The sequence below is a fragment of the Crinia signifera genome, chromosome 3, assembly GCF_055691185.1.
Source record: "Crinia signifera chromosome 3, ASM5569118v1, whole genome shotgun sequence".
NCBI classification, from domain to species: domain Eukaryota; kingdom Metazoa; phylum Chordata; class Amphibia; order Anura; family Myobatrachidae; genus Crinia; species Crinia signifera.
Genome location: NC_139219.1, coordinates 230,491,931 through 230,504,666, shown reverse-complemented (window position 1 = coordinate 230,504,666; position 12,736 = coordinate 230,491,931). Strand labels below are relative to the sequence as shown.

General features: G+C 41.5%; 1 protein-coding gene across 5 annotated transcripts in view; it reads left to right on the top strand.

Annotated features, from left to right (window-relative positions):
• The window catches only part of OPA1 (OPA1 mitochondrial dynamin like GTPase), an 82,515-nt gene that overhangs the window by 23,080 nt on the left and 46,699 nt on the right, over nt 1-12,736 (top strand). For 3 of the 5 annotated variants that reach the window (XM_083177579.1, XM_083177581.1, XM_083177584.1), the window contains 4 exons: nt 539-612; nt 6,629-6,739; nt 8,274-8,327; nt 9,695-9,799. In XM_083177579.1, coding sequence (XP_083033705.1) covers nt 539-612; nt 6,629-6,739; nt 8,274-8,327; nt 9,695-9,799 — 344 coding nt within the window. The remainder of the gene's footprint in view (nt 1-538; nt 613-6,628; nt 6,740-8,273; nt 8,328-9,694; nt 9,800-12,736) is intronic. The other 2 variants (XM_083177582.1, XM_083177583.1) reach the window with 1 other exon arrangement.

Here is a 12,736-nt window from a genome sequence, read left to right as displayed (position 1 = left end):
TCTGAAAGTGTTTGTTGAAAACCAGGGGCGTGCATACCCGCGAGTAGCGTTAACCCCCCCACCGTGAGATAAGCGATTGTGTTATCACAACTAATTGGATAGCTCCCTTTGTCGTTACCAGGCACATGATATATCAGGTGGTATTGAATGGTGGCACAAGCATCTGGATGTACAGTTATTAACATACAGGGTCATTTACAATGTTGTGTGTCAGCAGCAACATTAAATAGAATTCTGATGGGGGCGAGCGATAGAAGCCATCAAAAATGATTTTTTTTTTTAGATATATATCCTAGAACTGTGCCTGAGGGATTGAAAGTTTATTGGCTATTCCTGGAAAGGAAGCCTGGGACAGTAGCCATTTATTCTGTGAAATTGTGGCCTTTATGTTGTTATTGAACGGTATAGTCTCATTTCATTCTAGCCATAAATATAGCAATAGAGTTCTCTGCCAATGCTAAGAGCTGATGCTGAGCATTAAGGTTTGGTAAATCCAGGGTGAAAGTATTTGATATGCATGATGATCTTTCTCTACCAGGCCCTGGAGGTGAGACTGCTTTCAAAGCTACTGACAGTCAGAGCTTTGACAGCTCTGAGAAGCAATACAAGAAGGTGAGATAAAATGTTACTTTATACTGGTCAAGATATTTACATACAGGCATACATGTCCTCTTATTGTAGTGTAAAGGCATTTCTAAATTCTTTCAGCAGCTTTTGTGTCAAATGTTTGCTTGTCACTTGCTGTACTTAAAAGAGAATCTGTCTATAAGAAGTATTTCCATGTCATAAAATCCATTGGTAAATTGTCCTGTCCTTTTATGAGAATGCTACTGATTCATGCAATCTCTGTGAACACCAATAAAACAGTCTATGTATGAGTATTATACTAGTAAGTTGTTTTTGGAGCAGTGTACACCGGTTCTGCCCCAGACTCCAGACAGTTGTTACACCCTATATAGTTCATTGTGTCTGTGTCCCACTCCCACTGTGCGTGTGTGTCTCAGGACTAAGTGCATTTTTTTGTACATAATGTTCTAACAAGATACAGTATCCTAGACTGCTGCTATGGGAGAAATAATCACACGGATTGTATTTGCTTTTTAAATCACATTCTTTAATAGGAATATGAGTATATGTTGTTTGTCACCATTTTTTCTTATTCTAAATACCTGAAAGCTGTAGCCAAGGAAAGCATTGAGCCTTCCGATAACAGAATAAGAATGTGTTTGCATGTTAAAAACATGGGGTACACTACCATCTGAAGTACCAGGGTGTTTGGAACATGGGGTACACTACCATCGGAGAATATCTAAAGTTCAGGTCCTCAGCATGTCTCCTCCGGTGATGGCAGGGACTGTCTGGTATGCTCCTCTCGGCTCAGCAGTGGGATGAAAGGAGCCCGGCCGGGTAGTCCCTGCCGCCACCAGAGAAGACATGCAGAGAAACCAAACCCCATGTTCCGAACACTCTGGTACTTCCGATGGTAGTGTACCCCATGTTCTGAACACTCTGGTACTTCCGATGGTAGTGTACCCCATGTTCCGAACACTCGGGTACTTCCGATGGTAGTGTACCCCATATTCCGAACTTGAACCCTTAGAATGTACTTGTAATTTGGACAGAGGAGATAGTGTTGTCGAGTATGGCGGTGTTGAATCTATGAACTTGGATTTCTGTGATAGTAATGGTTCATAGAATATTGATATGCTGCACTGCAGGAATATTGGGTCAGCCCAGAAAACGGCTGATCTTCTTTGTTAGTGATGAATGCACAAAGGGACGGATTCTGTAATCCGCGGTAATAAACCATGTGCTAATTGGACTGCAGGGGCTTCTCAATTATAGATGGTTATAAGCTTGCAGGCTACACTTACTGCAGATTTCTTTACAGGCTTGAGGTAGGCTCAAGCTGTAAGCCACTGAAAGTACCTGCAATGCGGATGCTGTGGACACTTGAAAACTAGAATGGGATCATATGATCGACAGTCATTAGGTAGCTCGCTGCGCCTCGGCACACTATTTTTTTCTTCCACCACGCCCTAGTGGATGGTAGGGCATGAAATACCACCTGTTGGCACAGTGTGGTCTGTATATCAGCACTGATATGCAAACCAGACCTGTGCTAGAAACACCACCGCAGACAGCGACACCCCAGGCAGGGAAGAGGAACTGCATAGGTTTTCAAATATGGCTGGTGCTAGAATGATCACTATCATATGTCAACATGCATTTGGTCCAAAGATCCATATACAGTGGTCAACACAAGGTTTTTTTTTTTTTTTTGGTGATTTCTTGTATGTTTCGCGTTCTGTGGCCACTATCAGTAGTTCTGCAAGGTATAGGCAGTATAGGGGAGGTTAGGCTGTGGGAAGGGAGTTAAGGTTAGATTGGAGGGAGTGCTAGACACTAAAGAGGGAGGTTAGGCTGCAGGGAGGGTGGGGGCAATGGTTAGAATAATTACCACCCGGTGTCTGGATTCTGCTCATCGGGTTGCTGCTGTCTTCTAGTTGCCAGATGCCAATGCCATCCCTCCCGGTGGTATACTTTTATTTGAAAAAAATTATTCTACCCATTTAAAGTTATAATTTTATTTTTACAGTATGTTTGTGCATCATACTAAGAACCATTTATATTCTTTCACTGTTGTTGCTGTATTGTTAAGCTGTCATGTCTGACGTGCACCTGATCACAACCATTTGCTTTCTCTGGTACATGAATCATAGAGCTGTGCTAGAATGGGTCTGCAGTACAGTTTGCAATTGTCACCTCCTACTTTTTAGCAGATTTTGGTATAGTTGCACCTGTGGCAGTTACCCTTAGCAGTGCCCCAAACAGTTATTACCCTATGTATTTTTCTTTCATTTATGAGTGACTTTGGCTCATCTATCCTGTACATGTGTTTTGTGTACTGCTGAGGATTTGGTTACTTAGTAGTTAAGGCTGAATAAAGACGTGCGTCCATAGAGTTCAAGCTTTTGTTAGAGTATAGGACCCTTTATATAAATTGTGTATTCTGATTTAATTGTATACAGATTATGATTGTTGTTTGTACCCCTCAATGTTTTTACCCAATATATGTTTTTGTGTAACATTATTTTAAATGTATTTATTGTGTCTGCTGACACCACCTCTCCAGGAAGAGAATTCCACAATTTAACTGCCTTGACCGTAAAAAATATTTTCCTTCTAAGGAAATATTCTTTCCTCTAGTCTAAAAGCATGTCTACGTGTCCTAGAGTCCTTCCTCAAAGCAGAAAGGGTGACTGACCGTTCCTTCTATTGGCCCCTGATATATTTGTACATGTTAAGCATATCTCCTTTTTAAACGTTTTGTTGTATGCACTCTTATGCTGGTAGGTGATCAGACTAGCTCACCAAGTCTTTGTTCTCTGTAACCCTTTTGTAAGTTTTTATTTGGTAAATCAATCAAGAGTAGGAGGTTTACTGGTCGATTTACCATACGTACCCTTTAAACTGGGACATTCATTAATTACACTGGTTCTGTGTAATCCAAGAGCATCCCGGTTTTAAAGGAACGGGATAGTAAAGGTGACTGTACACCTACAGATTAATCGTCAGATTGGGCTGGTTGGAACAAAAATCTGGTAATTTCTGAATGACAATTTGGCAGTTTTCCAGCATTTCCAAGCAAATGGTCAACTGTCATTTGCTCTCATCCATAACCAGGTTTTTGTTCCAACCAGCCAGATCTGAAGCTAAATCTAAAGGTAAAAAGACAAAGAGAGCAGTGATTTTCTATCTGAAACTAAGCTTTTGTGGGTTATACACCTCTATAATGACCGTCCCAATAGTTGTATAGGTGTGTGCAGGAGGGTTAGCCAATAAACAGGTGATCACATGGTCACATAATCACTCCGGGAGCATTGATCGGACATAGAAATCCTGATACTGGTTAGACAGGCACCGGAATCCCAGCTGTTGCCCTGAATGTAAGTATGCCAGGGCTAGGTAATTTTAGGCCATATAGGTGAGTTTAGGGATAGACAGCAGGGTATGGAGGGTATAAGTGTTAGGCTGAAGGAGGGGGGGGGGGGGGGCGTGGTTATATTAAGCAATAATGGTGGGGTATTAGGATGCAGGAAGGGAGGGTTAGTGGGTAGGGGTTAGAAAACTTACCACCCTGTTGTCTGTATTCTGCACATAGGGATGCTGGTGTCAGTCTGCCCAAGTAGGGCTTATTAAAGAGACTTTTTTTTTATTCATTCACACGTTTGTTTAAATTTTGCTGTGGTCATGAAACTACCGATTGGCATCTGATTTGCAACAACTGATTGCTGAAATGAATCTGCTTGTTGTCTGTGAGTGGATTATCGGTACTTATGTATTATCTGGGCTCCCATGTTAAATGCACCCCATTTTTTCATACCCCTACTATCCAACTACGCATGGAGTTGATTTTATATAGTGTGGCGAGCGCAGCGAGCCACCGTGCCCGAAGCGTGGCGAGCGGACGCGGTCTCATAAGAAAAACGGGAGCCCAGATATTACATAAGTACCGGATTATCTGATGCGTTTACTACACAACGTGGGGTAGTATTTTAGGGTTTGGCCTATGTTTAGCACTAATACATCCTGCGCTCCTTCTGTGGTAAGAGATTTGCATGCCTGTGAGTACAAGAAACCAAGACTAAATTGCAAAAAAAAAAATCAAAACTTGAATCCTATAATACATAATTATATAAATGCTGTTTTTTTCAAATTTGCAACCTGCCTGCATTCCTAACAATAAACTCGTAAATCCACTCAATTTATGTTTCTAATTGGATTTAAAGAGACATCCTCTTCATATTGTCTATATGTATTTTACAGTTATTCCAATCATTCTCAACCCTTATGACTTAAACAAGCTTCCTAGAAACCCTTCACCCATCCTACGCCTAGCTTGTCCCTTGTCCAATATTTTTTCTTTTTAAGGATTTTTCTAGAAACTTAGAAGCTAGTGATGTCAGGTGAATGAGTCACTGGGAGGAGATTAGTGTACAGTACATATACAGTAGATGAGCAATACTTAGAACAGGCAACCTTGACACAGACTGCAGTAGTATTCTATTACATAAAATGTCCCTAAGTATTTATTTTCTACAGCGGAAATATACATACTGCAGGGGTTCTCTTAAACAATGGGTGGTATTCAATCCTGGATTCTGATTGACGGAACGTCCCGACAGTTAGAATCCTGAGCCGTTTTCTCCCAGCTCGACTGAAACGCGACAGCCGGAATTCAATGTTCCAGCTGGCGAGTGTCGGAAACTGGGTGTGTCGACAAAAGCGGCTGCGGATTGTCGAAAAACAGTCGTGAATTCGATAATCTGAGGCCTTTCTTCGACAAAACAGAGCAGACTTGTTTTAAAGTCGGATCTGTTTTGTCAGAATCTGCCTACAATGCTGTCGGAAATGGCTGCATTCAATAGGCTGTGGCCGATATTTCCCCCGGCATTGAATACCCCCCCCCAATGTCTAGGTAAACAGTCTTTAGGTGGGGTCGACATTGATCAGAGGTGGACACGCAAAAAGGACACGAAAACATGTTTTGTTTTTTACTTTTTGTATCCATGTCGAAGTGTGTAAATGTGGAACCCAATGAGTGTACCACGTCCCTTTACTACCACGGCACACTTCACTGTTCCCAAGAAGAGTCACGTGGAAGATTAAAGCATGAAAAAGTTGTAAAAATTTGAGAAATATTCCCAAAACTCATGTTGTCCTTTTGCATGCCGAACTAATGACTGTTTTCCTACTACAGTATATCTCCTAGATAACTTTTGATAGTGTAAAGGCCAATTGTTATTCTCTGTCCCCGTTTGATGCTTTTCACACAGTCACTTTTACGCCCTTGCTTGCCAGTATTATTTTATAGTATTGTAGCTTTATGGCTAACGCCTAACTACAGAGCAGTGATAGAAGCTACAGTATGTGCTTAGACATGTGCATGTGATTTTACATTATGGCAACGCTCTGAAAATAGTCCCCGCATTGGGAAACATTGACTATTCAAAATTGAGTTTGCTTGGCTATTTAATAGCATGGCATATTCTGCTGGTAACACTACATTATCATACACCATCAGTTTATTCTTATTCTATGGCCCTTATTCAATTCTGATCGCAGTACAAATTTGTTCTTAAAATGGGCAAAACCATGTGCACTGCAGGTGGGGCAGATGTAACATGTGCAGAGAGCGTTACATTTGGGTGGGGTGTGTTGAAACTGAAATCTAAATTGCAGTGTAAAAATAATGCGGCCAGTATTTACCCTGCACAGAAACAAAATAACTCACACAAATCTAACTCTCTCTATACATGTTACATCTGCCCCACCTGCAGTGCACATGGTTTTGCCCATTTTGAGAACAAATTTGTACTGCGATCAGATCGGAATAAGGGCCTATATCCGCTGTTTGAAATCTGCAATATGCTTTAAGCCATTCTGCCTTACACGTAGTGTTCTAGTAGTCATGTTATGCTACATGCCTGTATGTCTGTTTTGGTCCTAGACCGCTCACTATCATTTTATCTTTGTTACACCCTACTGTTTGCACCCCATCATCTTCATCGTGTTTTGTCCTCCACCTTCACCGCGTCTCTCTCTCTCTGTAAACTCATGGCAGGGTTTGCTGGGTGAACTCATTCTATTACAAGAGCAGCTCAAGCAGCATGAAGAGGAGGCACGCAGGGCTGCTGGGAGCATTAACACAGGCACTGCACAGCAGAAGCGCAAGGTGATGGGTCTTAGGACACTGGAAGCACTGATAAGTTTGCCACAAATAAAGTTATTACTTACACTGGGAAAGTTGTGTAATGTTACTTTTAGATATATGTGATGATTTTAACCTCTTTGTGGCAGGGCGGATCATCCCTAGGAAGTTTATTTTCTTGAAATAAAACATTAGGGTCGCTCCTATTAATTTGCGAAGGGTGCGAGGTGCCATTGCTGCAGCAGTTAAACGCTGGCAACAGCCCTCTATTTTGCAGTTTGGTTTCGGTCTGAATTTGCTCAAAAGTGCTATCTACCCTATGGAGCTGTAAGCACTTTTATGTAAATACTGGCCGATGATTTGCATTAGCGAAATCATCGAGACTAATAGGTTCGATACCATTGTGTTGGGTTGCTAATCTGTGAGTTAGTGTTGATAAGTCATTGGGGAGTGCTGCTTATGACAAGAGGAGGTCTTGGTTCAAAGAAAGATATTCAATGTTTTTTTCAATAGAGATTTTGAGATATTGATACAATAGTCTTCAATTACATGTAGACAGCGGTGGCACCAGTACTCTCACTTGCCACCGCTTCTGCTTATGGTGCTCTTGATTTTTATGGTTGAAATTCATTTTGTGGTTTGTTTGGAAGTTGAATAAAAATACTTGTTAGATTTATAGTGTTTTTTCACCAATAGAACATTTAGGGGGTTATTCAATCACCGGTGAGCATCTCCCGTCAGGGGTATGCCCGCCGGGCCCTATTCAATGCGGTCTTCCCTAACAGTATTGAGTAGGGTATCTCGGCAGAATGAGCCCGACATCACTAGCTGTCGGGCTCATTCTGCCGAGAACGGCTGGGAAGTGACAAGCTGCCGGCTGCAGCTCGCCTCTTCCCGGCCTCAACTCGCGGCAACGCCCCCTTCTCGTCCCGCTGCAGGCGGGACATTGAATCCCGCCTGCGTGTTCTTGGTCGATCTGACAGAGAACGGGACTGGGTCATGGCAGTCAAGCAAGCTCGACTGCCATGACCCCCACATTGAATACCCCCCTTAATGTGGAATGTTTGCAATAACTTGGTAGTGACTTGTGGGCATACATATTTAGGTGACATAGTTGATCAATATATACTGGTCTGGTGGGAGGGGAGTGGCGATCTACAGAACTCTTGAAATCATGGTAATTCTGCACTGTGAATGGTCAGTTTAAACTGATATTGTGGATTAGTAATTTATTTGGATATGGTGTGGATTAGTAATTTATATGGTTAAATAATGTCGTCAGATTTAAGTTTAGTTACTATGGTTTCATAATGGGGTGTCATGATTCATAGGTCTAATATTGTATATAACCTTGTTTTTCTGAGTATTCTATGAGATTATGCAAGCTAAGGTACAATGAGTCATACCATGTTTATTTAGAAGACATCTACTTAACTGCATAATATTATGAATATTATCTTTTATAATAACAATAATGACAATTATTGACAATAATGTTGTGATTTATTTAACATGAGAACACCTACAGCTGCTAATGTGTCACAATCTGCTGTTTAAGGCATCTGACAAAGAGAAAGTTGATCAGCTACAAGAAGAGCTTTTGCAGACGCAGGTGGGTGTGTAATATGTATGTCTGCCCTCCCAGGACTTCTTACCAGGATGTAGATTTGTGCACTATGCAGTAAGTAAATCAGACTGGGCTCCACCCAGAATAGAATACTTGCTATGCTCTCTAAAACCAGTGTGCTTCGGGCCATGCACCAGCAGACAGAGCTGACATGCTGGATGTCTCAAAACTACCATTATCTTTATTATTGCCCAATTGTGTAGGATTCCATTTAACCTGACTCTACACCCCCCCCCCCCTCCTTTTTTTTGGAACAGTACGGAATATACATCATTTATATATATTTTTATTTATATATATATATATATATATATATATATATATATATATATATATATATATATATATATATATATATATATATATATATGATGTGTCTAGTATCCATGGGGCGCAGATACGCTGCCATCTGTTGGCATTGAGTGATACTACTAGCTTTGGAAGCATTTGCTTTGAGCAGGCTTACTAGTTGGGTAATAAAGCAAATAAAATGCTTTCAGGTCTACTTTATAATTATGCAACAATTTCACATAATGGCTTTTTATGTATATAGATAACCTATTATTAAAAAGGTATTACAGTCCCAGAAGTATAAAGTTCAGAGTGATAATGTTACCCTGTGCCTTTACTGACACCTGCTGGCTGCATACATTATAGTTTACTATATGATAGTTTCCTACATTATTCAATACCCTGGTGTGTAGTAGATCTTGCATTATAACTTTATATGAATAGATGTAACCAGTTCTATTCTTAATGAGTTGTTACCATATCAGGAAAAGATCCACAGTGACTAATTGGCTTTATTCACTAGAAGTCTGTCAGCATAATGTAAAATGTTTCTAACACCACCTACTATGCATCCTAATATATTGATAGTGTAAACCAATCTGACTAAATATCAAATATAATATACAAATAATAATAATTTAATAAAAGAAGCAATCTCAATTACCTATATTAGACAAATGGGCAAACAGGCCCTGCCAACACAAATGCGATTCACTGTCTAACCGCTTTTTTAAGACGGCATGAGTCTGCGCAGCTCACTGTACCGTTGTACATAAGCATATGTTAGTATTATTGAAAATAAATGCTCTATAGAAAATGTCCTGCTTGCAGCTTATTTCAGCAACTTTTAATACATTTGTTATATGAATAATAACATACATGCATTTGGTCAGCCCTAAAAGGTATAGAAATCGTACTGCCCAGCAAAGAGGAGCCAGGATAAGAGCAGGTGGAAGCCATAAATACGCAACTTTATTTGTTTTTTTTATTTTTGGTATGGGGCAGGTGAAGTCAACCTGGATAACAATGCCATCTTCTGATTTGTGTTTTATATGCTTCAGCTGAAATACCAGCGAATTCTGGAACGCCTGGAGAAAGAAAACAAAGATCTACGGAAGCTGGTGCTACAGAGAGATGACAAAGGCATTCATCACCGGAAGCTGAAGGTGATCTAAAAAAAAATTTAACGGATTTAAATATAATTGTTACTGCATTGTGTTGAGCATACAAATGAAAGGCATTTTAATGTGCACAAATATACTGTAGTTGGAGAAGCAGCTGGGCAAAAACATACATATTCGTAATGTGGAAAATTCATCATAATTTTCCTCATTGCGAATATGTAAGTTTTTGGCAGTTTGCAATTTGAGTACACAACAAGCAGCGCCTGATTAGGCTGCAGCCTAAGGCACCGGAACTGGGGGGTGCCTTGCAGGCGACAGTCGAGGAATAAAATGTAATGCCTAATTATTCAATGCTTGCTAGCTATCGCCTATCCTCATGTACTGTGGGGCTAAAGTTCTTAAGGTGACTGCCAGATGGCTGTGCCAATGTAACTTACTGATGGAACCATTACTTTATGTACACTGTGCTACAGTGCCAGCTGGGCAGCCTTAAGTCAAATTCTCCTTCATAAGCTACAGGCATTAGATCCTACTTGCCAGTTGTAAAACCTTTGTTACATGCAATTAGGCAGTATGAATGGCAAGTCCCTGAGTGCCAATACACCTGTGTTTAACTGCATTACAAGGGGGAGCATGTTTATTAGCCTAGGACAGGGGTGGCCAAACCTGTCCTCAAGATCTACCAACAGTTCAAGTGTTTCAGGCGACCTGTGGATCTATAGTAGGAATGAATGCTGCAGGTTTGAAAATGTGACAGTTAGTAATGACTACAGCTGTGCACCAGCTAGGTGATTTGGAAAACGTGGACCGTTGGTAGAACCCAAGGACCAGTTTGGCCATCCCTGGCCTAGGACATCTATCACCCTTAATCTGGCCCTAATAACAAGTGCAGGTACTCTTTACTTAGCACGGCGCCCATCACGGGCATTGAATGCACTAAAAAATCGGGTGCGACGCGACCGACGCGATGCCCGCGATTTCCCATAGGGAACAATGTTCAATGACTCAATTGACCCGATTTTTCCATAGGAAACAATGTTAAATGGCCCACAGAGGCCAAATAGGCACCCTGAAGTGTGAAATGGCCCCCACAATTGTTAACGCCACCCCACGATCAACGTGAACCCGAAGCGTGGCGAGCGTAGCGATACGCGTCCTACGACCTTTTCCTACCCCCACTATCCACGTCGGCGTGGAGTTGAGAATAGAATAGTGTGGCGAGCCCGAAGCGTGGCGAACGCAGCGGATACCTGTGAAGCCCGCGAAGGGACGCGTTTACCTGTGAAGGTATCCGTGTCCCCTCGCGGGGCTCGCTGCGCTCGCCACGCTTTAGGCTCGGTGGCTCGCTGCGCTCGCCACACTATTCTATTCTCAACTCCACGCCGACGTGGATAGTGGGGGTATGAAAAGGTCGTAGGACGCGTACCGCCGCCGCTCGCCACGCTTTGGGTTCACGTTGATCGTGGGGTGGCGTTAACAATTGTGGGGGCCATTTCACACTTCAGGGTGCCTATTTGGCCTCTGTGGGCCATTTAACATTGTTTCCTATGGAAAAATCGGGTCAGTTGAGGCATTGAACAGGAAAATCGGGTCAATTGAGACATTTAACATTGTTCCCTATGGGAAATCGCGGGCATCGCGTCAGTCGCGTCGCACCCGATTTTTAGTGCATTCAATGCCCGCGATGCCCGCGATTTTTTTACCTGCGATGCCCACGATCAAAATCGTGGGCGCCGTGCTAGGTAAAGAGTACCCAAGTGCACATTCAAAGAATTAAAAACCTTTTTTTAATCCCTTCTGCGGGTTTTCTCATTCTTGGGCTGAGGTCATATTCAGACATTAATCTCAAGGATTTTTGTGTGGTACCCATACAAATTATACAGAAAATGCCAATAATCTTCTTACTAATTTTAGCGGCGCATACGCAAGGTGAGATTTTGGCTAACAATTTTTTATCTATACAGTCAAAATTGTATGCAAAGTTATTCAAAATCTCAGTATTATGCGATACCGATGCAAACCCTACTTATAGGATAGGTATCCCAAGGAAAAACAGACTTCTGGCAAGGCAATTTTGACTATGTCACTTGTAATGTGTTTGGCCATAGGCCAAATCACACATAGTCAAAATCTCAAAATCAAAAGTGTATGTAGCCAAAATCGGCTCCTTGCACTTCGATGGGAAATTGCAAAATCAGCCATGCCCAGAATTGCACCATGTGTACCTGCCTCTTAACACTGTTAACAATTTTATTGATATTACACGAAAGGGAACCTAAGCCAAGATGGATTTAGTTTCCACCTTTATAAGCACCACAAACTGATGTTATGTGCTTCTTGTTTTACCAATAATCCAAAGTATACATAAAACCCCTAAATTATATGTGTAGGTTATGACAACAACTGTTTTTAGAATATAGTAGCCCAACAAGGCCTTCCATTTTAATATCTACACAACCTACCTTATTAAATTAGGGGTTAACCCTTTAAGTGCCGACGTTGCTATGAGAGATGGGCAAAATATCAGCTAAAAATGCCAGGGCCGTAGTCGAGGAATATGAATCACTTTAGTTATTGACAGCAAATGATCTGAAGTCAATTAATTGAATTTTAGTTAAAAAACAATCGCTGTGAGCGACGCTGGCATTTTTAGTTGATGATTTGCACATCTCTCAGCATCATTGGCACTCAAAGGGTTCATGTGGGACACCGACGGGCAGATTTATTAAGCATGATGTAGTGATAAAGTGGCCATTGATAATGCAACAACCAATAACCTCCTAACTGTCAAGTTACAGGTTGAGTTTGACTAATGACAGTTAGGAGCAGACTGGCTGATGCATTATCACCTTCCACTTTATCACTTCACGTGGCTTAATACATCTGCCCCAGGGTACACTGGAAAAGTGTCACAGGTGAGCATGACATAATAGCTGCTAAGTGGGCACATCATTTGAAAAAGGAGACTCCCCTCTTTCA